Source organism: Protobothrops mucrosquamatus, unplaced genomic scaffold (genome assembly GCF_001527695.2).
Source record: "Protobothrops mucrosquamatus isolate PMUCROS unplaced genomic scaffold, P.Mucros_1.0 scaffold2025, whole genome shotgun sequence".
In the NCBI taxonomy this organism is placed as follows: Eukaryota; Metazoa; Chordata; class Lepidosauria; order Squamata; family Viperidae; genus Protobothrops; species Protobothrops mucrosquamatus.
Genome location: NW_015388136.1, coordinates 84,460 through 110,361, shown reverse-complemented (window position 1 = coordinate 110,361; position 25,902 = coordinate 84,460). Strand labels below are relative to the sequence as shown.

General features: G+C 38.6%; 1 protein-coding gene across 1 annotated transcript in view; it reads left to right on the top strand.

The window, feature by feature from the left end:
* The window catches only part of LOC107294628 (UPF0705 protein C11orf49 homolog), a gene marked incomplete in the record, with an annotated part of 143,728 nt that overhangs the window by 34,415 nt on the left and 83,411 nt on the right, over positions 1 to 25,902 (top strand). The window contains 1 exon segment of the mRNA XM_015823877.1: positions 25,105 to 25,235. Coding sequence (XP_015679363.1) covers positions 25,105 to 25,235 — 131 coding nt within the window.

Sequence of the window (25,902 nt, the reverse complement as noted above, 5' to 3'; positions counted from 1 at the left end):
GAAGTTGAAGAGCATTTGGTCAAGACAGAACCTTGAGGAGCTCCACTGCTTACTTCCCTTCACATAGAGGTAGTTCCATTAAGGACCACATTCTGAGTGACTGCCCTTAATAGAACTACTAAAATGATTTCAACATTGCCTTTACTGAAATTAAAGATGACAGCATTATCTGCAACACTAGCTGACTACAACAAACGTAGAGATAAACGCATGGATGTTGCAATCCTCAACCTGGCTGTGAGCTGATATACTTTCAACTGGCGTCTTCTCCTGGGATTCTTTGTGGCTGATTACTGACAAGTCTTCCACATTGCTAAAATTCCCTGCTGTTAGAAATACTGAAAAGGAGGAGACCCTGGCATGTTGTTTTATCCCTGTAATCTAGAGAATGAAATAACATTCTGAGATTTATACTCAAGAGATTGTTATTGCATTGATCTACAGTACAGAATGTAGAAGGTCTTTCAGTGTATTCAAAACCTGCACACTTTGGGGATTGAATTAGTGAAGACAGAGACAGACTTGCTTGATCTGCCAACTGGTTAGTGTTTTGTTTTGTTTCGTTTTTTGAAGGATTTGCTTTTTGTTGTTTTGCTGAGCAATTTGAAATCCAGCTTTAGAAATATATTGGAATTAGCTTGGATATTACATCAAGTGAGATTTACGGCCACTGATTTTGCAGTTTAAATATGTTATTCTGATAGAATATCAATGTCTTCAGCATCTGCAAGTCAATGCTTGCAAGTCAATGGTAAAAAATATCTACTGAATGTTTAGCTGCTTTCTTAGTAATTGGTAGCCAGTAACAGTGAACTGTAATTATATTCTATTCCTTTCAGTACTTGGGCTTTCCTTTCTGCTGATGAAGTGTGACAAAGATTCCACTTCAGCATAGAATAAAGGTCTGCATGTTGACATTTTCTCAACAGCATGCTCTCGGGAGCCACTTATTTTTGCTCAGTGAGCCAAAGCTGGTTTTCTATGCCTTGAGAATGAATAGGGAAAAAAAACCATATAAGGAAGAATAATTAAATATTCAGGCAAGATGTATTACTTGAATATGTAGTTTGTTTATAACTTTCCTTACTCAATGCATGTAAGTTTCCTTACAACTTACAAAGTAAATGACATTTATTGACATGAAACTTTAATTTTCTTATGAGGAATTAACTTGCTGCTTCCCCAGATTTTTCTACGGAAGATTCCATCAGGCTGCAGCAAAGGACTGAAAAACGGCAGATTCAGCTGTTAACTCACCTTGAACTGTTTTCATTTTAGCTATTTATTCTTTCCAACTACAAATTAGTTTCTCAGTTTGCTTTTTTCATCCTTGTCCAATTCAGTTTCTTTTGAGTTCTTTTACATCGTATGGCTATGAGCGGAAATTGTGTTAGAATTTTAACTATTGAATTATGTAATCAGTTCTTGGAGACTTTTCAGCTGAAGAGTAGGGCTAAGTGCTTTAAATAAGAGTTTCTGATAAGAACTTTATGAAGATAAATTCAGATCAGCGCTTTTTGTTAGAAAAAATATGAAACAGGAAATAAGTTTTAGGCAATTTTGCATGACTTTTATTGTTAGCATTACAACATTTCTTGAGTGGAAGAAATGTTGTAAAACTCTTTCCCAAAAGAGCTAGATGATAATCATTGATGAATGAAAAACAATTATGGATATAATAACAATAAGACAGACATGATATTTACAGTATCATTTGATCTGCTCAGACTCTAGATTTGTGGGGAATCTGCTTGGAGTTTTAGCAGCTTTTAGAGAATTTAAAATTTTGTTAGTTTTGATAGAGGTTTTTTTTTAATATATTAACCCTGAACACTTCTTTTAAAAATAAGTAAGATAGATACCTATGGAAAGAATTTAACATTTCATCTTGGTATTTCTCTATCCAGAAATTACTCTAGTTGCATATGGTATGGAACACTTTTAGCTATGTAGGCTGTGTTGTATTTAACACAAATAAATGAATGTTTTTTGGTTCTTGCAATATATTTCCCCCTCTCCCTAACTATGATTCTATTTTTCTGAAGCTGGCAAAATTTAAATCAGTACTGTATTATTTTTAGAACTTTCTATGATTTTATGGCATTCATGGTCTAATTGTACCTGTTTATACTATCGTTTGTATTTTGTATTTATTTTGTGTATATTTGCTGAATTCTAATTGTTGATTGTCATAACATATAATTGTCACTAGTGAATTTATTGTTCTCACCAGAAACATTGGATTAATTTTTTTGGAAGGCAGATCTCCAAAAGTCTTCTGGTATCTTCTCTAGCAAGGAACTCTCATGCATAAACAATGTTGCAAAATAGGTCTTCTGAAAATTACGTATGCACTTTACTAGGATTTTTACATAATTCATGAAAATAATTGTGCCTGGAAACAGAAAGTGTTAGAAAGAACAACTCTTCTGTGAAAAACACTGTAGGTTCTAAAGTGGTTTTAATTTTTTGCTTCTCTTTGTTTCTCTTTTTTAGAATAAAATAACATTTATAAAAATGTGATTCAATGTTCAAAGCATTCGATATCTAATTTCAGAACAACAGCATCATAAACATGATCAATTTTATTCCCACTTCCAGAAGGGTATGAGGACATTGAAAATTGTGGTTACCCACAAGCTTTTCGAAGTTTGCTAAGATTTGAAATGGGGACTTCCTAGTTTATTGTTTTCAGCCATTAACATTATGGCAATACATTACAGCATAATATAATCCCTCTGGAGATTAGATTGGCCCCAATTCTGCTATTTTTCATAAAGCCTTAAAGACATATAGTAGTTGTGTCACTGAGCTTTGACATTTGGATGTCTTGCCACACATTGATTATAGTTATACTGATTCATTGTGTTTTTTTTAATCTTGGCTCCTATGTATTTTTTTTCTATTTCATGATATAATTAACTATGGTTAGCACCTAAGAGTCTTGAATTTGAGATGGAAGGCTATGTAAATTAAATTTAAATATGATATTTATATTTCAATATAAATTAAAATAATAAACATTATTTAAAAAAATCTGTGAAAGGATTATTTCACAGTTTATTTCAGGACAAGAATAATACATAAAACAAATCTATAAATGTTCTTAATAATAATAATAATAATAATAATAATAATAATAATAATAATAATAATAATAATAATAATAATAATAATAATAAAGTTGGAAGGAACCTTGGAGGTCATCTAGTCCAACCCCCTGCTAAAGAATTGGAAGGTTTCTGCTCACCTGGCTATGATAAGTCAGAATTGAAACAAGGGCAGATAAAAATAGTTCCAAGATGAAAGAGACTGGGTACAGTAATTTCAAACACTTGTCAGACCCAAGTCCGTGCAGAACAAAAATTGACATCTTCAAGGGTTATAGACCTATCTTCCATTGGAACAGTGCTCTGCAGCCTAGACCAGTGATGGCGAACCTTTTAGAGACCGAGTGCCCAAACTGCAACCCAAAACCCACTTATGCATCGTCGGGTGCCGGGTGGGTGTGGCCCATTGGGTGGGCGTGGCCCATTGGGCGTGGCTGCAGTGGTAACAGCAGACTAGGTGGGACTAAAAAGTTCAATCAATCAATTCCAACTTTGCAAGATCTTTTTTTTTCCTGCGAGAAGTTGAAATTGACTGATTGATTGAACCTTTTTTTTTTATACATGGTGGTGGAGGCCTAAAGTGAAAAGGTTTTATAAAACCCAGCTGATGGCCTAGGACTGGGGCGACAGCACGCGTGCCCACAGAGAGGGCTCTGAGTGCCGCCTCTGGCACCCGTGCCATTGGTTCGCCACCACTGGCCTAGACCCTAGAGCAGTGATGGTGAACCTTTTAGAGACCAAGTGCCCCAAAACCGCCCCCGTTGCTCCCCGTCCTACCTGCTCTTAGGCCCACCCACCGCCTCCACGGCCCGCCACAGCAGATTGCCCAGGTGCCCAGCAGTGCCATGGCAGCCACGCCCTCCGCCCACGCCCCGCAGCATCGTCTGCACACAATGGGACATGAGGGCGGAGTTTTGTCCCTGCTGCCCAGCTGCCTTGTCCTTGGCTGCTCTGCTCCATGCGGACCGCACCTGGGGGCGAGTCATCTTCCGGGGGAGCTGCTGGTGAGAAGGGGGGGAGGCAGGGCTGGGGTGATGACACGCGTACCTACAGAGAGGGCTCTTGAGTGTTCCTTCTGGCACACATGCCATAGGTTCGCCACTGCTGCCCTAGAGTACAAGTATCAAACATGTGGTCTGCGGATTGCATGCCTTCCACAATACTCCTGAGTGTAACTCTAACCAGATTAAAATGCAATTGGGTAATATTTAAGAAAATAAAATACAGGTGCAACAAAACACAGATCTTGCTACATTTAAAATTAAATAATTTGATGTTGCTGAACAAGTGATGATTACCTTGCACACACCTATACCTCTCATGCTCCTTCTCACACTTGGCAGTAGCCAACCCAAGCACTGTCATGCTTGTAGTGCGCCTCCCTGCCACTTGCTCACTCTCCCCCATCTGACAGAAGGCCCCCCCCCAGTTCTACATCAGGCTTGTGCCGTATCTTCCCCACCACTTGCATACCTGGCAGCAGCTATTTTGCCTGCCTGCCTGCCTGCCATCCAGCCAGCCTGCTTGAAAGCCACTTGTGACTTGCAACTCCCTGGCAGGAAGTTCAAGAACGTGTTCACTTCACAGGTATTGCCATTGCTCATGTGATCATATGATATTGCACTTCATAATATATTGTATTCTAAGTCAATATGCGGTCCATAGGGACTGTTAGTTATGGTTTAGTGGCTCCCCGATTCTATTTCAGTTTGATACCATTGTCCTATAGATCTGTTTATGCCTCCCAAATCATTAGAATATTTTAAAAGTGCATATATAATGTATACATATAATGTAGGTTTAAGCTTTACGTTCCTAAGATTTTTGAAGAATACACATAAACTTGTTAAGATGTGCAAAAAACTTATAAGCTTTCCCCTATGGTTGTCAAGAGTTATTGTGTACAAAGGCTTTTCTGTTGCAGTACCGGTAGTCCTTGATTTACGACTGACCGTTTAGTGATTATTTGAAGTTTTGGTCAGTTTGCATATATACTGGATAAAATTTTAAGACATCTTCAGGGTCATGTTACTTTTCAGTTGTTTCTGGAAGGCTCTATTCCAGTGGTGGCGAACCTATGGCACGGGTGCCAGCGGCGGCACTCAGAGCCCTCTCTGTGGGCACGCGCACCGTCACCCCAGTCCTAGGCCTTCAGCTGGGTTTTATAAATCCTTTTCGCTTTAGGCCTCCGCCGCCGTGTGCAAAAAAAAAAAAGGTTCAATCAATTTCAACTTCTCGCGGGGAAAAAAAAGATCTTGCAAAGTTGGAATTGATTGATTGAACTTTTTAGTCCCACCCAGTCTGCCGTTACCACTGCAGCCATGCCCACCCAATGGGCCACACCCACCCAATGGGCCACACCCACCCAGCACTCGACGATGGTTAAGTGGGTTTTGGGTTGCAGTTTGGGCACTTGGTCTCTAAAAGGTTCACCATCACTGCTCTATTCTCTAATATTATCACAGAATTCATCAAATTATAGTGATTTTTAAAAAAATTCTCTTTAAGTTCCAAACATTTTCCGAAGAGTAGCAAATGTATGCCATGATAAATGAAGAAGAACATGGGGTCACAGTGCAACACTGAGTGAAAATTTATAAATTTTGTTTTAAAAACAATTGCTGTTTTCTAATACCGGTCAATTTTCTGTGCAGAAGTAGTAAGTGGTAGTAGCTTACTGAAAACTCATTCCAACCGTATACTTTTCCTTAGGGAGAAATAAATAAATGTGATAACCATCACCGTGGAATGCAGAACGCACATGGGTTTTGCCTAAAGAATTCATAATTACTGGTATTCCTATTTACTCTTCCATATACCTATTTTTCCCACAAGGATTTTGCATTGCACTGTAACATAGTTATTGTGCCTTTCTCTGTAGAAGAAAAATGTTGTAGCAGAATCTACCCTTGGGGAGATCTATACATCTGTATTGCATTACAACACAGTGATCGTGGATCATAACAGATTGCAGCTGATCATATAAAATGATACAATCCTACATTTTTCTTTGGGTCACTTATTGGAAAGAAAATCAAGACATTTTACTATGTCCTTGTTAATAGTTTTTCCCCCCTAACCTTTGAGAGAAATTCAGACAAGGAATTGCTCTCACAAGCCAAGTCTGTGAGTTAATGCTATCTTCATTCTCTACTAGGGTGTGGGTAGGGGTAGAGGAAGAGAGGAAATTGAGGCATGAAGCTGCAGAGGCTCAGTTTACCTTTGGAGTGAATAATAGTGGGGGGGGGGGCTTTGTTCTCAGTTGTTAGTTGGCCACAGTGACATTAAAAAGCAAGTTGATACTCTTGGGAATGTAATGTAATTTAATTTGGGCTGTGTTCCTAAGATTATCTTCCACAGTTTTCTTAAAGTGGAGTTTCAGTTGTGAGAGTAATGTGGAGGCTGAATGTCTATGTTAGTTATACAGCACTGCAGTGATAATATATTTATGGGACACCATGCAACACTCAAACACTAATTCTTAACTTTGCTGTGAACTACTTTTTCCTTTCCTTGAGCTATCTCCAAGCATTTCTCCATGGCTACTTAGCCCTTTATGCGATAGGACTGCAGCCTTCCAGCATACTGAATTTCCCAACTCATAACTCTAAAATGCTTTATTTCAGAGTAGAAAGAGTGCGCTATATGTGGCCTATTATATCCATATCAGTTTGCTTATCCTTTTCAAACAGCCATTGTTTTTTAATAGGGCTTTGCCTGGCGGGGTAGTTCTTAAATCCTGCCATGTAAGAATGGCCAGCTTGAGTTACAGCTGGCCGTACTATGCTGTTCTGATCAAAGGATTCCTGCTTTTTTAAAACTTTTCTTTTCCCTTTGTTTCTTTTCCCTTTTGTTTTCATATATAGTGGTCCATAATTCAACACAGCAAAATTGTGCAACCTTTGATTTGAAAGATCAAGGTATTAAGTAACTGACCTAGTTTCCTGTTGTTTCTTTGACCTACTAGAAAGACGGTAAGAAAAAAACTAAAAGAAATTTGTGAGCAATGGTCTGCACCAGTCTCCTTCTGTCTAGTGCTTTCCAGATATTTTAGATTAGAGCTCCCAAGATTTCCGGCTAACACAGTACATGGAAAATATGATAATATTTTTGTTTGAATTTTGAAAAAATGATTTGTCTGCTGAAACTTAAAATAGTATTTTTTTATCAAACTAGAAGACATGAAAAACATTAGTAGTGAGACCCATGTTGACTACTGTTGGTAAACCCTGTGTCTTCATCGTGACTCATTAGACTTAGAATAGTGAGACACAGCATGTGGTACTTCAGTTGTTGCTGAATTATAATTCCCAGTGACCCTATGAAACATGGCCAGAGGTGAGAAATTGTGCAAAGCTACTTATCCATTCACAGTATTGTCAACTAAAAGGAGGAATGAGATCAAATATCCTTACCACTGAGGTCCACAAATGTGAATAGTGTCCACTTTGGTAAGCATGTCTTTTAACCTGTTGACTGCATCCAATATTACGTTGTACTTTAGAAGCATTAGCACTTAAGTGTTTGCAAATAAGTTTTTGCTCTTTTCTTAAGCTTCCCGAGACCATTGAAGTTGCTGGAAGCTTAGTAAGACACTGGAAATTAGATTCCATTTCTTTCCCAAAATGTGAGCAGGCAGACCTGGCAGCAACAATGGGTTCCTAAAGCTACCAAATATGAGGGCATACTATCCTGACAATATGAGGCTGTGTACCAGAGTTGAATACTAAATAGTATAGGCATAACATTGATAAAACACTAGATAAAACTGTACGAACTCGGCAGTGAGCCCAGGGGCTTCAAGCTGTGTATATAAGTGAACAAAAAGAAGATCATATAGAAGAAGCAATTGTTGTTTACATGAGGGTGTTGTTGTTTTTTAGGATACAGCAAACCTTTCAGTTAGAGTCAGCAAGATATGTGTGGACAATTTGATGATTAGATTAGAAACAATGCTTGCTTATGTTTTGCTTTTTTCTCTTCCTCTGATATTGAGTGGCATGAAACTCTCTTGTAAGTAAGTATTTGTATGTCTTTTCCCCCAATATTTTCATTAAAAATGTTAGAACTGTAAGGATGATGTATTACCGTAAGTTTTTGTATCACAAGAAACAATATTTAGGAATATTTACTCTGGAATGCCACGTATATCCATTTTTGTTTTAATTGTATTATAAATAAAAAACTTTAAAAAAAATGTTAGAACCGTCTCAGGTAGATTTCCCCCAATTTACCGGAGAAAAAGAAGTGGGGGAGAGGTACAGTAGAATGATACTTGCAGGATTCCATTGTGGAGAAAATAAGAGGAGGAAGGTATATTGGATATAGTCACTGCCTTGAGTTATTTGCAAAAATAACAAACAAATAAATACAAATTCTGTTATATGGTCTGGTATAACTGATAGGCTGACACCTATCAAATAATGCTTTCCTTGAACACAATGAATATTAATTAGTATTAAGATCACTACAGGTAGTCCTTGACTTAAGAACTATTTATTTAGCGACCATTTGAAGTTATGACATTGAAAACAGTGGCTTACAACTGGTCCTTGCCCTCACAATCATCACAGCATCCTCACGGTTACATGATCAAAATTTGGGCGCTTGGCAACTGGTAAGAATTTACAATGGTTGCAGTGTAAAAAAGGAGGTGTATTCCTGGTTATCCATGTCAGGAAATAAGTACAGTAATACAGTATAGGAAGGGACGTGTTTTATAAAGAAAAACCATTCAAATCACACACCTTTAATCAGATTAAATATCCTGCAATGCCTCCCAATGAGACCCAGACATGGTACCTAATCACAGAATGAGTCTATTTGAAAGCACTTTCTGCCCTTTCCTGGAACAGAAGGTTCTCTTATTTCAATAAAGGAAAATATTTGTAGCTCAGGGTTGAAATGAGGGTTGAAATTAGGGATCCTTGGTGCTCTCTGAACTTGCTTGTTTTTTTTGTAGATGTTTCATTACCCAAACTAGGTTTTTTTTTATTTGCACATATTTTTTCAATACCTTTTTTTCTCAGGAGCCATAGTCGATCCAATATTGTGTGGTTGGTTTCTATTAAAAAATTAGCACGACATCCCATAATTTTTTTTTCTTTGTTTGAAAAAGCCCAAAGATTTTCTAAGGGGTACTTAAAATATTTTTTTTATATTTTTGGCACATTGCCTAAATACTGTATAATTATACTGGAGACAATGCTCAATTGAGTCTGTGCTCAGAGCAGTAGCACCTGAGTTCTAATAGTCCCAGCACATCCCTATTGGAAAAATTGGGCTTTATAATTGCTGAATCCTGCTCCATCTAATCTTTTTTTTTTCATGTGAACATGCCTGTCTTGTTAACATAGAGTATGCTGCAAGGCACGTCTTTCCCATTCCTGGCACACTAAGAAGATTCCTGTCTGGTTTGGCTTCTGTGGAGCATGTAAAGGCAAGGTTTCTAAGTACAAACATTTTTTTGCTGATGCCCGCAGTCCTCTAAACCACTTTTAAAATTTCTGAAGTTACCCTGGATTCGGTCTCCTATCCCCCCCCCTTAACAGAGTTTCCCACTTCTTTAATGTGAAAGGTGACTATTACTATTAAAGAGACCACCCATAAGCCCAACAAAACCTTTAAGTGAAACACTAGTGCTTGAAGTATGTTAGGGTACTAATGGGGACTTTAGTTTTGTTAGTGCAAATAGACAAGTCAGGAATTGTGTCCATGGTAACTCCAATTGATATGTTAATTTGCCTATTCCCCCTCAGTGGTTTGAAGAGACCCAGTCTTTAATAATATTTGATGTAATGGCTGTCATTCTTTATCTTTAAGGGCACATATCCATAAGCAATTATGCATAATACCCATTAAGAAAAATGGAAAGTAGCTGAATATGACACGCTGAACCACATAGTAATCAATCTCATTTCTGCCTAGTATTGTGCAAATCTATTTCATGTGGTTAGTTTGTGATTCAGCATGTCATATAAAGATAGAACGTTGCATTAATTGGACAAAGCATGGTTTAGTTCATGTTTTTATTTAAATATTTTTATTTTGTGTCCTGCCTTTGTTTTTTTCTACAAATAACTCAAGGCATAGAACATATCCAACACATATCTTCCTCCTCCTCCTCCTCCTATTTTCCTCACAACAGCAGCACTACGAGGTGGGTTGGGCTGAGAGACTGACAGGCCCAAAGCTGGCTTTCAGGCTAGACATGACTTGAACTCACTTTCTTACCTGGTGACTTAACCACTAAAGCAAACTGGCTCTATAGAACTCACCATTTTTGATAGTTAATAGGCTTTAGGGGTGTTTTAGATGTTAAAAAAACTATGTTAGACATCACTTATTTGTGTAGAAAATAACATATAGTTTTATTATGCTTTCTGAATTCAAAATGCTTTCTACCTGAAAATTTTAAAATATTTTAAGAGCTTTTTGTGGGGAGACGTCTTTGAACCAGTGTTGACTCCTAGTGACTGCTTGGACAGGTCACTGCAGTTTTCTTGCCAAAACTTCAGAAGTGGTTTGCCATTGCCTCCTTCCTAAGATTGAAATGACTGGCCCAAAGTCACCCAGCTGATTTTCTGCCAGTTTCTAGTCTGGTGCCTTTAACCAAATTGACTCCATATTAAGTTTGATAATGTGATCACTAATTTAATTATATTAAATTTAAAGGAAAACTGTGCTACGGTGCAGGATATATGAATTCAGATTGTCCTAAATTGGTGTCTTTCAGATATGCAGAGTTTCAAACTTCAAGCTCTCTAGGAATTATGAGTAAGGATGTCTACCACACCTAGCTACAGAAAGATTTCATTAGATCTCCTACTGAGGTTCTTCACACTGTTTCTTGATTTCTTCCCATATAGACCCTTCCTAATACGAAGTAGCCAAATGTTCAGGTTCAGACATATCCTGGTACTGTGTTCTTTTAGTTCTCCAGTTTGTCAGTCAGGTAGAGAAAAGGCTGAACAGATGATTCCATGAAATCATTTTTTTTGCAGATTTTTCTTATAGGATAAAAAGTATGAACTTTAATAATAAATAATTGGGGTGGGGTTGGCCAGATTTTTATATAATATTACTGTTTATTATCACCATCTCTTTTGTGTAAATACATTGAAGCTATTTAGAAATCGGTATCCTGTACTTTTTATCAGAATGTATACTAGTAACAGACCTACATAATAATAATAATAATAATAATAATTTAATTTATATACCGCCCTTCTCCCGCAGGACTCAGGGCGGTGCACAGCATATTAAAACAGATACAAATGTAAAATACAAAGATAAAAACCCCTATAAAACCAAATTAAAAACCAAATATTAGAAGCTGTATTCCAATTAAAATTATACTTAAAAACTATAACTATAACTGTTTGTTCAGAAAACCATTTACTTTACTTTACTTTACTTTATTTTTGATTTATATCCCGCCCTTCTCCCAGCAGGGACTCAGGGCGGCTCACAACATATTTAAAACAGAAACATATTTACAGTCCCCACCCAATAAAACCAATTAAGACCAAATATTTTAAAGTTGTGCTTGTTTAAAATTTTCTAAAAAATGAACCCGATTTAAAATCCTCCCTANCCCTGGGGGTCGCCAGCCGACACTGCTTGGCCGACGGCACCCTGAGGAGACCCACTCTGTGGGAGCGTACCGGTCTATGGGAGGGAATCTGTGGCAGAAGGCGGTCTCGGAGATAACCAGGTCCTGTGCCATGGAGCGCTTTAAAGGTGGTAACTAACACCTTAAAGCGCACCCGGAAGGCCACTGGCAACCAGTGCAGTACTAGCCACTAATTTAAAATAGTGTATTAAAAAAATTCTAAGTTTTTATTTACCTCTGTGCACTAGTATTTTATGCAATTCCATCACTGTGCTTAAAGAACATAAATCATGTATCATAGATATTTGGGGGAAAAGCATAAATATAAACAGGATGCAACCATTTTCAGGAAAGAGTTTAAATTAGAACTCTATTCTGACATCTAATTTGATTTTTTTTAAAAATATACAAAGAGAATTTACATATAGCCGGCATTCTGTCAAGAGAGCCTGTAGTTATGTCTGAATTTGTACAAACCAAGAAAACTCTTCACCATTTCATCTACCAAGATTAAAAGTACTGTTTTGTGGGAAGAAGTGTTGACATAGAGGTAAACAGCAAACAGTGGGCTCAATTTCCCACAACTTTGTCTTTAAAATAATCCTCCCAGCTTTATACATGATTGGAACCAAGTAGGGAGAAGTTTATCTAAACAAGCCTGTCCTGGTTAATTGAAAATGAAAATGAAAACTTCTGATCTCTTCTTGCAACCACACCAAAGCAGTAGGGAGTGGAAAAGACTCACACCCAAAACTCATTCGTAGCAGCATGAATCATAATTTAGTGTTACTTTCATGCTAATGTAATATGTTGTATAAAATACACTAGATATTAAAAGTTTACACATTAACATGCCAGGTTTTTAATATGTAAATAAAGCAGACCAAGATAAATCACTTCAGATTTTTTTCCACCTTAAATATAACATATAAGCTGTACAATTCAATTGAAAAAAAACACCAACTGAAATGTTTTAGGGGGGAAAATAATAAAAAAACATACAATAACCTGATTGTATAAGTGTTCACACCCTCTTATAAATGCGGATGTGACTGTGTTCAGAATTAACCAATCACATTTAAATCAATGGTAAATTATATGACAATACTCTAATATGTCACTAGTAAGAGATTCACAGTTGGGTAACAAAAAAAACCAAAAACATTTTTTTTCTCAAATATTTAAAAAAGTTTGAGAACTGATTGGGACACTTTAAAGCTTTATATAGGGCAGACCTATATATGTTACATGGCAATACATTTTCAAAACATTGCTCAAGCTTACATTATATTCTATTCATAATGTGCAAACCAGGAAGGCCCCTGGTTTGGATGAGTTTCCAATAGAATGGTATCAAAAAAATGTAGAAAACACTGGATACATATATTGTTAGAAGAATGTAATGAGTCTTTTATAAAATTATTCCTTCAATTATTATTGTTATGGGACTGATGTAATAGCCACATTGAAACTAAGCCCTAAAATTGGTCAAATTTTTTGATAACTTTGTTAAATAGATGTAAAAAATTTGACTACAAGTCCAGCATGCAGGTTGCAGAATTTGTTCCTTTGCTGATGCTGAAAAATAATAAAGATAGCACTACATGTACTTTACTGGAGAGAAGAATTTCCCTAGATTTAATTGAAGTGGGGAGCAGCCACTGAAAAGGGTCTATTCCTGGACTAGCCACCCACTGCAACTCAGCTTGGAAGGACACCTGAAGTAGCCTTTTTATATATTTTAGATTATAAAAACAAACATGTGACAGTACATTCCTTATGATTCTGTGGTCTCAGACCATGAAGGTTTTTATCAGTTAAGACCAACACTTTGATTTGGGACCAGAAAACAGCAATGTAGTGAAAAGAACTGGTATAATGGATTCATACAATGGATGAAAAGAACTGGTATAATGGATTCATAAAGAACTGGTATAATGGATTCATACACATCACCCATTTCCAGTTAGTACTCTTACCATTGCATTTTGTGCTAAGTGATGTTTGTGGAACATCTACAAGGTAGTTCCCTGTTTAACACATTATGGTACTCTAAATGAGTAGTTTCCGGGACATCTATTACCTTTGCAGGGCTATCTGTATCTAAACTGGAGCACCAGTAAAAACTGGTATAGGTGCTTCGTATCAAAGAGGCCACTTATGCCTATTTTTTTTTCATCTGCCTTTACACAAATGGAAAAACAGTCCAACCTATCAAAAACAGTACCGTAAAAAACAGATTAGAAATACAAATTAAAATAGGCCAGAAAATGGTAAGTGAGTACTGTGCACCCTAGATGAGTTCAAATCACCAGGAATAGATGGATTACACCCCGAGATTCTGAAGGAACTGGCAGATATGATCTCAGAACTACTGAACTATATCTTTCAAAGATCCTGGAGCACCGGGGAACTAACAGAGGACTTGGAAAGAACTGATGTAGTTCCCGTCTTCAAAAAAGAAAAAGAAATACAGACCTATCAGGCTGACCTCAATACCTTGGAAGATTCTGGAAAATATAATCAAGCAACAAATCAGTGAACACCTAGAGGCAAACAAATTCATAACCAAAAGCCAACATGGGTTTGTCAAAAACAGATCATGCCAGACAAATCTTATTGCATTCTTTGACAAGGTGACAAAATTAGTGGACCAGAGGAATGCTGTGGATATAATTTACTTGGACTTCAGTAAGGCATTTGATAAAGTAGACCACAACCTATTACTTGATAAGATAGAAAAATGTGGATTAGACAGTATCACCACCAGATGGATTCGTAGCTGGCTGACTGGCCGTATTCAGTGTGTGGTCCTCAATGGAATTGCATCTACATGGAGGGAAGTGTACAGTGGGGTACTCCAAGGCTCTGTTTTAGACCCAGTACTCTTCAACATCTTCATCAATGTTTGGATAAAGGGCTAGATGGGGAAATCATCAAATTTGCAGATGACACCAAGCTGGCAGGAATAGCCATCATTCCATAAGATAGGCTTAAGATACAGAAGTATCTTGACAGATTTGATCAGTGGGCGCTATCTAACAAAATGAAATTCAATGATGAAAAAAGTAGGGTTCTACATTTAGGCAAGAAAAACCAAATGGATAGGTACAGTATAGGTGCTACCTCTCTCAATAGTAGTAACTGTGAGAGGAATCGGAGTCCTAGTGGACAATCACTTAACTATGAGCCAGCAGTGTGCTGCAGCTGTCATAAAAACCAACACAGTGCTAGGCTGCATTAACAGAGGGATAGAATCAAGATCATGTAAAGTGTTAATACCACTTTATAATGCCTTGGTAAGGTCACACTTGGAATACTGCATGCAGTTTTGGTCACCACGATGTAAAAAATATGTTGAAACTCTAGAAAGTGCAGAGAAGAGCAACAAAGATGATCAGGGGACTGAAGGCTAAAACATATAAGAAACGGTTGCTGGAATTGGGTATGTCTAGTTTAATGAGGAGAAGGACAAGGGGTGACATGAAAGCATTGTTCCAATATTTCAGGGGCTGCCACAAAGAAGAGGGAGTCGAGCTATTCTCCAAAGCACCTGAAGACAGGACAAGAAGCAATGGATGGAAACTAATCAAGGAGAGAAGCAACCTAAAACTAAGAAGAAATTTCCTGACAGAACAATCAGTGGAACAACCTGCCTCCAGAAGTTGTGAATGCTCCAACACTAGAAGTTTTTAAGAAGAGCTTGGACAGCCACTTGTCTGAAATGGTATAGGCCAGGGTCTCCTGCCTGAGTAGGGGATTGGACTAGAAGACCTCCAAGGTCTCTTCCAACTATTCTATTCTGTTCTGTTCTGTTCTGTTCTGTTCTGTTCTGTTAAAGGTAGATTCAGAATCACACCCGAACCATGAATCTGATCCATTGCATTCCTATCCAGAGCAGGTTCAGTTTCAGTCCTTGGTGCAGATAAACAGTGCATGTCTGTCTTGTTTGGATTGAAATTCATTTTGCTGGCAATCATCCAGTTTATTATTGCAACCAGGCTCTGATTCAGTAGTTTTACCATCTCACCTGAATTTGATGAAAAATAGAGATAGAGCTAAGTGTCATCAGCATGCCAACCACATTTTAGTCTAAACCTTAGGATTATCTTATTCAGCAGTTTCTAGTAGATGTTAAATAGGGAGGATAAAACAGAATTTTTAATTAATATACCACAGAGTAAATACTATGTTTGCAATAGTGGCAAATATCTGTAGCTCGGGTGTAGAGTGAGGGTGAAGGTTTGTTCTCCGAAATTGTGGGTTAGTTTCCGAATGTTTCGTTACCTGGCTAAGTAACATCTTCAGCAGAATTTAGGGGATATCAGCATTAGTGTTCTGTTTGTAAAGGCTTCAGGTGTGAGAATGTCAAGTGAGAGTCTTGTGATGGATCTTGCGGTGGGTCAGTTATGAGTAATCAGTGAGTGTTGTGATGAGTCTTGTGATAGGGAGGTTTCATCGGGTCAGGGTCATCGGGAGGTGAAATGCTGGTGGAGGAGGGGGCTTGCATGGGTGTTTGAGCAGAAATTACAAGTATCACCTTATGATGACTGTTACTCAGATATGAACAGAATCACTTTAAAGATGTTCTGCCCATACCTTGCTGGGACTTTCCAAAAGGCCATAATCATAAATGGCATCTAAACCACTACAATGGTCGTGTCCTTAGAGATTTTCAAACAAAGGCGTATTGGTCATCTGTCAGAGATTCTGTACTGGAACTCTGTGTTGTTGGTTAGGATGGATGAACTCTAAAGTTCCTCTAATTCTTATGGTTTTTATGAACTCAAAGATAATTGATATCCTCCATCCTCAAAAGGAGGAAGTTGTCAACAACTTCCTGGAACGACAATGTTTTCCAGAGTACCTACAGTTTGTTTTTAAAAATCTTCATCAACAGAGATCAACAAAGATGGTTAGGATTTGGGGGCTAAATCCTATGGAGAGGAATTAAAGGAACTTGGTATATTTGTCCTAAGAAAAGAAGGCTAAGGGGAAACACGAGAGTCATCTTTCAATACATAAAGAGCAGAGGGTGTGGATTTATTCTCAATGGCACCCAGGAGTAAAGCAAGAACTATTGCTTAGTAGCTTTATTTCCAAGCTTGAAATAAGGAGAAATTTCCTGATTGTGAGAACTATTAAAAAGTGGAATGGCCTGCCTCCTTAAAACCATGGGAGGTAGAGCCTCTACCACAGGAGATTTTCAAAAGAGGTTGGACAGCTATTTATCCAGAATGATTATGAGCATTCCTGCATTGGCAGGGGGTTAGACTAGAAGACTTCCAAGATCTCTTTTTCCTGTGATTCTCCTTGGCAGGGTTGGTAGTGATCAACAAGAGTAATGGTTTTATGAATTCTTTCACTTATTTTAACCTATATGGGCCTGGCAGAGGACCATACAAATGCTTGCTGACTTGCATGCTAGAGTGATCTGTGGAGCCACATGGTGCTGGGGAGAGAAGATAGCTAGGCAAATGAACATTTGCTGGTGCTTCCTGAAGCAGGCTGGGGTGGCTGAGGCTTTCCATGGCCTGGCAAACAGCCCCAGAGCTGCATGGTTCTGGGCCTGCTTGCCACCGCACAAGGCAGCATGCAGGGTGGCCAAAAGAGCATTGATGGACAGGGAGATAGGGAAGTGGGAGAGTTGATGAACCACATAGTCATAAGTGTGGGTGGGTTGCCAAGTCCCTGAATTTTGATCGCGTGATTGAGAGGCACTGCAACAGTGTAGTTTTGGGCATAGGTTGTAAATCAGTCTTTTCAGCACTGTCATAATTTCAAATGGTCACTGCATGAATATTTGTAAGTTTAGACTATCTGAATACTAGGTTAGCGATAGTGTATGTATAAATACAACTTTAGGCAGGATTTGCTCAACATGAAGATCAGGGATTAATGTGCAAGAAGGATAGAAGAGTGCAACCCTGTTAAGTGTCGGACAGTTCAAGAATAGTATTTTATGATGCTCAGCTCAGGTGATTATTTACTATAATTATAGATACACGGTGAAAAATTATGTTAAAATGTTGTCAGATAGTAACAGGCAAATTGGTGGACATTTGCATTTTATTAATAGAACTAGCTGTACCCGGCCACGCGTTGCTGTGGCTCAGTCTGGTTAAATGGAAAAGAAAGAAAAGAGAAAGCACACGTTTGTAATATGTTTAATTTCACAATGGTTGTGGGTTTACAATATTTTTATTGTTCCATTATCTGTGCAGATATAGAGATTGTCTGGTTTGCCGACTCTAGAACACGCAACATATAATTGTCCATGTGAGAAGCAATCCGTGTCTAGATCTAAACCGCACAATTCTAAAGATTGGCCCTGAGCTTTGTTGATGGTGATTGCAAACGCCAATCGAATTGGGAATTGCAATCTCTTAAATTGAAATGGCGTATCCGTTGGAATCATAGGAATGCGAGGAATGAGGACATCTTCACCTTTGAAAGGTCCTGTCAAGATTGTTGCTTCTACGACGTTGCTCATTAATTTTTTTACTGCAAGCCGCGCTGTTTTTCAAAAAAAGCATGCTTTTACCTGTCACAGGTGTGACATCTATATAATAGTAGGTATATAAAAACACGCGCATATTCGAATGCAACGTTGTGTCAAAATTTCAAAGCAATCGGTGAAGAACTTTCGGAGATTTAAGATTTTGAACAAACGAACATTTACATTTTTATTTATATAGATTGTAATGACTGTTAAGAAGGCCTTCTGCCTGGTATAAAATCTAAATAAGGGTCCAGGACAACTCGCCTCAGCTGGTTTGCCCCAGCCAATTCAATGCGGGACAACGCGACGAAGCCAATTTCATTTCATTTTATCCCTCCTTTAGCATCCTTTTTCTATACCACCATTTCTTGAATATTTCAGTAAGAAGAAATATCGAAAAAATGGTGGAATAGAATCATTTAAAAAAAAAGATGCTAAAGGAGGTACAAAATGAAATGCGAATGACAAAAATTAAAGTAATGTTGAAGAAACAGTGGTGGATAACAGTACAGTTATCTCGTATTGAGTTATCCGGCACTGAATTGTGCCACAATGAGTTGTCCTGCAGCGAGTTGGCCCGGGGTGAGTTGTCCCATTCCGTCTAAATAATACTAAAGCAGTATAATAGTAAAAAATAATTTTGCAATCATCAGATATGAAATTAACATCTTTCTCTTTCGCTCTTTTTAAATGAACCATATAACACTTGGGGCTTAAATTATTTTTATACTTTTAGCAACTGCTCCAAAGCTTGGTAAAATGATTTTTTTAATTAACTTTGCTGGGTTTTGAATTAAGCCCTTGGGGCATTATAGTTTGATTCTGGTTGTCTCTTTAACTTGTCATATCTCACCATGTAACAACAGATATCTTCCTCTGATTTGTACAACACTGACAGCACAGTATTTCAATTCATAACCATTCAGCAGCACTTGCCTAAAAATAGCAAATAGCTGCAGAGGAAAAAAATCAGAATCCAGTTGTATGTTTATTTAAAAACATTTCTTGTATATACGACTCCAATCTAAAATACATTAGATGGTATACAAAATCATAATATAATATTAAAATATTATGAAAACAAAAAACGAGAGGGTTGTCCATAATTTTTCGCAAAGGGTAAACAGCTTTCATTGCCTTGGAAATGTCAGGAAAAAAAGGAGCCACACTTATCTCTGGACAGTATATTTTGTAATGCGGGGGACTCTACCAAGAGTCTGCTTTCTGACCTACACCCGTACGCTAAAGTCATATTTAATAAGGCAGTTCCCAATGCACTGAATAATATTTGCTATTTCTTTGGTGTATAACTACATTAGTAAGCAATATTTTAATGTATTAAAAACATTTGGATTTAGAGAGCCATTTTGGTCCAGTGGTTACGGTGCTGACCAAGAACCAAGAGACAGTGAGTTCAAGTCCCACCTTAGGCATGAAAGCTGTCTGGATGACTTTGAGTCAGTCATTCTCTCTCAACCCAAGTCACAGGTTATTGTTGTGGGGGAAATAGTAGGAGGAAGGTGTATTGGATGTGCTTGCTGCCTTGAGTTATTTGTAAAAATAATAAAGGCAGTATATAAACAAAAAACAAAACAAAATTTAGTTTCTGGTCTATAATTCAGCTTGAATTCCAGCTACCAGTATCAAGGTCCCACATAATTTCTTTGTTCCAGAGCTGACACTTGCTGCATTATTTTCTCTACAATCTTCTTCTTAGACTGATATAGACAGCAAGCATGGCAATTACAACTCTAATAGCTTTTACTGATGTGTTGTAAAACTTGAAGCAGAGACGGAGGATGGGTATTTAGTCAGAGAGCAAAGAATTGCCTTGTAATTATGCCTAATGCTGCAAGCTGCTAGCCAATAAAGTTCAGAGACAGGAATACCAAAAATAGTTTAAGACAGTTAAACACCAGAGACTTCCACAGAAGCCAGTCTAGTTGAGGGTCTGATCACAGGCAATGGGCAGGAAGTATCTGGAACACATTCTTTATAGCCAGAGTTCCTGGCTATGCTTAATTAGAGAAGTTAATGCCCTTTCCTTTTGAACTGTGTTGACCTTTACTGCTTTGCTCTCTTTAGCCAGCGGCATGAATTTAACACTTAACCCTCTCCTGAGGTCAGGCTCTGACTCCTTGCTGTTGGAATCAGTGGTCATCTGGGTTGAGTTATTCACCAGTGTCTGACAGCCTCTTGAACTGTAGGCTGGGAGTCAGTGGGGTTCTCTTCTGTCTCCAAATCTGTGGAATCAAAGGAGTCCTCTAAGGCAGGCCCCTTGAGGATCAACCAACAGGAGCAGACTAGTACCTCTCTCAAGGAAACTAGAACATTTCCCTTTCGCAATGAGGTATTCACTGCAGCCCAATAAAGAACCCTTAGTTCCATCCCATGCCACTTTAACTAGATAAATGGGTGGGTCATGTTCACAAATTGTCATGCTTATTCACTAGAACAGAGGTCTCCAACCTTTTGGGCACCAGGGACTGGTTACGTGGAGAGAGGTTTTTCTGTGGACTGGAGGGGACGTGGCTTTGTGTGCTGCTTGCATCCTGTGGATGGGGTTTTCCTTGTTTGTGCGGACCGGTTGCTGGCATGCCCGCAATTGGTCCACGGTATTGGTCCACGCCCCGGGTGTTGGTCCACAGCCCGGGGGTTGGGGACCCCTGCCCTAGAAGACTCAGTCCACTTCTTCACAATCCATAGCCACAAGCACCTTCCAAGTAGCATTCCAAGTAGATGTTATTTGTATCACTTCTTTGGATGTCACCCATCCAACTTCCAAATCAGAGTGGATATTATTGTTTTATTTACAACATGTCTTAGCAAATTTGCACATCTTGAACTTGGTTATTCAAGTCCAAAAGTGATACTTTCTTTGTTATTATTTGTTTAATATGAATTCAAATCAAGAAAATGTTTTGAAAACTGCTGAGAGAAATTAACTTGTAGTTAAGCAATTAATTTTAAAACATTCTATGCTCTAAAGTCCAGTTTGGTCTAGTGATTAAGTACCGAGGTAAAAACCAGGAGACTGTGAGTTCTAGTCCTGTCTTCGGCACGAAAGCCAGCTGGGCAACATTGGAACAGTCACTTTCTCTCTCAGCCCACAATGTCAGGCTTGGGCAACATTGTTATTTTTCACTCCTAAAAGATTTCAATTTCTTTTTCAACTGAATTGTATGGCTTATATGTTATATAAATAGTGGAAAAAATTCTGAAGTGATTTAACTTGGTCTGATTTTTTTTACATCTCAAAAACTTGGCATTTTATCAAGGGCATGTAGACATTTTATATTCACTGTAGATCCAGAAGGCTCAAATATCCACAGCCACTTGGTCTTGCCAGATTTCAGCTAAAGGCTGTTATTCTTCATCCAGACCTGCACAGCTTCCAAAAACTGGGACAGGACATCAATAGTAGAATAGAATAGAGCTGGAAGGGACCTTGGAGGTTTTCTAGTCCAGCCCTGCTCAAGCAGGAGAATCTATACCCTCTCAGACAAGTAACTGTCTAGCCTCTTTTTAAAAATCTCCAGTGATGGAGCGCCCATGCTGGCTACTAGTTATAACTTTGTTTGCTTCTAGTTGTTTGCAGATCTGTTTTTTGATTATTTTTTCTAGGATATTCCCAGGTATTGATGTTAAACTGATTGGTCTGTAGTGTCCTGGGTCTGTTTTTTCCCCTTTCTTGAAGATGGAAACCACATCACCCCTTTTCCAATCCCCAGGCTTTCCCTGTGCTCCAGGATTTTTGAAAGATGTAGTGCAATGGTTGTGAGATAACATCTGCCAGCTCTTTCAGAACTCTGGGATGTAATCTGTCAGGCCCCGGTGATTTATATTCGTCAAGGTTGGATAGGTATTCTCTTACCATTTTCTTGCTTATTTCAATTTTTGTTTCTAATTTGTCTTTTACCGTGGTTTTTTTGGTATGTTGGGCTATGGTTTCTTTTTGTTTTCTCCTTGTTGCCATCTTCTCTCTTTAGTAAAGGGCTTTTCAACCAGTGGTACGGGTACCACCTGTGGTACATTGGCACCTGGCAGGTGGTACGCGACCATCCTAGAAAAGTGATAGCGGGGGAGGGGAATGAGCTGAACCGGTGGCAGCACCGCACAAGCCTGAGTGAGAGATGGCTGGAGCTGCAGGGCTGTCAGGGCTCAGCGGAAGCGCCAGGATCAGTGCTGCTTTCCAGCTGATCGGCGCTTATTCGGGGCTGTCAGGGCTCAGCGGAAGTGCCAGGATCAGTGCCAGGCTCCAGCTGGAGCTCGGCGCTGATCCTGGTGCTTCTGCTGAGCGCAGAAGAAGCGCCGATCAGCTGGAATGTTGCAGCATCTCCAGGGTCTTGTGATTTACATTCAGATGCTTGGCTACCGATTCATATTTATGACGGTCACAGTGTCGCAGGGTCATGTGAAGTGACCAAAACCTGCTGCAACCACACAGCAGACGGGGGGAATAAAAACCAAACACCCCCTACCCCATCCCCGCTGCTAATCCTCAACAGAAATGCTCACAACAATGAAAACCTCGGACAGGAGGAAGAGCGCCGCCGGGTGGGCAGGCAGGCAGGTGTCTTGCTCGGCTGTGGCTTGGGGGGGGCACTTTTTTCAGTGCCATTTTTTTTGTCGTCAAGTTTTTGACACCTTGCTAGGCGACTGGTGGTACTCAGATATTGCCATATCCTAAAAGTGGTACAATGGGTGAAAAGGTTGAAAAGCCCTGCTTTAGTGGACCTACAGTTTCCTTGATTTTTTTCTTGTTGTTAATATGCTGTAAGAATTTTTTTTTTATTATCCATGATTTCTGTTGCAAATTTTTGTTCACTCTGAGTCTTTGCTTTCCTGACTTCATCTTTACATGTTCTGGCTGACTGCTGATAATCGGCCTTAGTTATGTGCCCCTCTTTCCATTTTTTGTATTTGTCTTTTTTGTCTTTCAGTTTGTCTGAGAGATCTTTGTGCAGCCATGCTGGTTTCTTCTTGAATTTCTTATTGTTGTTTTTTTCTTCAGTGGTATTGTGCTGGTCTGGGCTCTTATGATCGCATTTTTGAGAGTTTTCCATGCTTCTTGGGTTGTTTTCCCCTTTAGGATTTTCATCCATGGGATCTTTCCTCGGTTCTCTCTGAGTTTGTTAAAGTCAGCTCTTTTGAAGTTCAAGACACTGGTTGGATTGTTTTCTGTTTCTAGTGTTTGTGTTATATTAAATTCCAGTATGATATGGTCACTTTCGCCCAAGGTTCTGGCAACTTCAACTCCCTCTATCACTTCTTCTCTATTAGTTAGAATTAAGTCCAGTATGGCTTTGCGTCTAGTTCCATCCTCCACCTTTTGGATGACAAAGTTGTCAGCTAAGTTGGTTAGGAATCTGTTTGATCTTCCGCTCGCTGCAGAGTTTGTCTCCCAGTTGATAGCTAGATAGTTGAAGTCTCCCATTACTATTGTGGTATACATTTGTTAACTGGTTGGCAAAGAGTTCATCTATTTCTTCTGATTGGTTGGCTGGCCTGTAATATACACCTATGGTAATGTCATTCTTTTCCTCTTTTATATTGACCCATATGCATTCTGGAGAGATTTTATCATGTGCATTTCTGTAGATATGTAATGTTCTCTTATATATAGTGCAACTCCCCCTCCTCTTTTTGTAGACCTGTTTCTTTTGAACAATTTGTATCCATCCATCAGTCCATTCCATTCATGGGTTTTGTCCCACCAGGTTTCTGTAATACCAACTATGTCATACCCCCCCTTGTGTATTATTGCTTCTAGTTCGCCCTGTTTGTTCCCCAAGCTTTGAGTATTGCTTAGTTTCCCAGGGACAGAAAGGAATAGCTGGGTTTCATCAATAGTTCACCCCATGTTGATGAATGATCTCACCCAGTGGCTTCATGATGTTAAATAGGAACGGAGAGAGCATTTATCCCTGCAGGAACCCCACATAGTAGAAATTGAAGGCAAGACTTTTAGTCAATACTGACTAATGCTGGGAAAGATTGAGGGCAATAGAAGAAGGGAACGACAGAGAATGAGATGGCTGGATGGAGTCACTGAAGCAGTAGGCATGAGCTTAAATGGACTCCAGAAGATGGTAGAGGACAGGAAGGCCTGGAGGAACATTGTCCATGGAGTCGCGATGGGTCGGACACGACTTCGCAACTAACAACAACAACATTGCAGAAAGGAAGCGAACCAACACGATACTGTACTGCCCACCCTCAATCCATGGAACCAATCCAGAAAGTTACCATGATCAAATGGTAATGAGAGCTGCCATACGTTCTAATACAATGGGTGAATAGGCAATATTCATATTTGTACAGAAATATATATTTGATGTTTATTTTGGCACTTGAAAACTAACCCTGGGTGCCTTGCTGCCTTTTCTTATCTCAGAAACTTTCTCATGTGATAAAAGACTTTCCAATTAACAGCTCATTATCATAATTAGTAAATATACCAAGATTAAGCCAAACATGCAGCATTTCTGTTGAACAAAATGATAAGTGTATACTTAACATTTCTTGGAATCTACAACATGTATTTTATGTAAGTTAACCACCCTGTAACTAGAAATAGTAGTTTCAGAAATGGCTGTTCCTTATCCAGTCTGTCTTGTAAAAGGATAATATTTCCTAATTAATTCTTTGTTTCTTGACTGTATATAATCTTTATGACAACTTTATCTGAATCTGGAAGATCTCCAGTTTGTTGATATATAAGCAGCTGAATGTTAACAGCAATTTAGTATTGAGATTTATTTATTTTTTTATAAGCACAGATGTGCAGTTATTATATGTGTTTTCCAGAGTATGTGATACCTTACTCTCTTTCCTAGAGCTACACCTGACCCTAATTTAATTTTCTTTCTTTATAGCTTTAATAGTGTGCGTCAAGGAACTCACATTTTGTTCCGAGAGTTCAACTTTGTCCAAGCTACACCCCATAATAGAACATCCTTTCTAAAGACTTTTTGGCGATGCTTTAGGACAGTGGGGAAAAATGGAGGTGAGTCTTTAATTTTTTTTCTCAATTTTTAAGCCAAAAGTGTGATAACTTTTTGTCTAGAATTTTTGAATCAGTAACTAAATCTGCCGATTTTTGCACTGGTTTTAAATATCCTTTATATATTTTTTTTCTAGACTGTGTTTTGCCTATGAGTTTGTACAGGCTACAATTAACATACAAAAGAGATTAGTAATGGAATTTTTAAAGACATGTTTACAGAATAAATCTTGTCTCATACTAGGAAAAATTAAATTTATGATTTGATTACATAAGTTAAAACCAATCTGAGAATATGTTAGGGAGTTCAATGACCAATCCAATGTAGGACCCTTTTCTGTTTTTCTCATCATATTAAATGGATACATGGATGGATGGATACACTTAGTTTAGCTCTTTCATTAAGAACTGAATGCTCCAACACTGGAAGTTTTTAAGAAGAGACTGGACAGCCATTTGTCCAAAATGGTATAGGGCAGCGGTTCTCAACCTGTGGGTCGCGACCCCATTTGGGGTCGCACGACCATTTCACGGGGGTCGCCAAACCACTCCGTCCGCCATTTTTTTTTTGCCCTTTTCCTTAGCTGTGCTACTCCCTGTGCTTGGCGGCAGCCTGAATGCACGAACTTTACCAAATGTGCCCTGCAGGAGGCGTGTGAAGAGCGCAGGC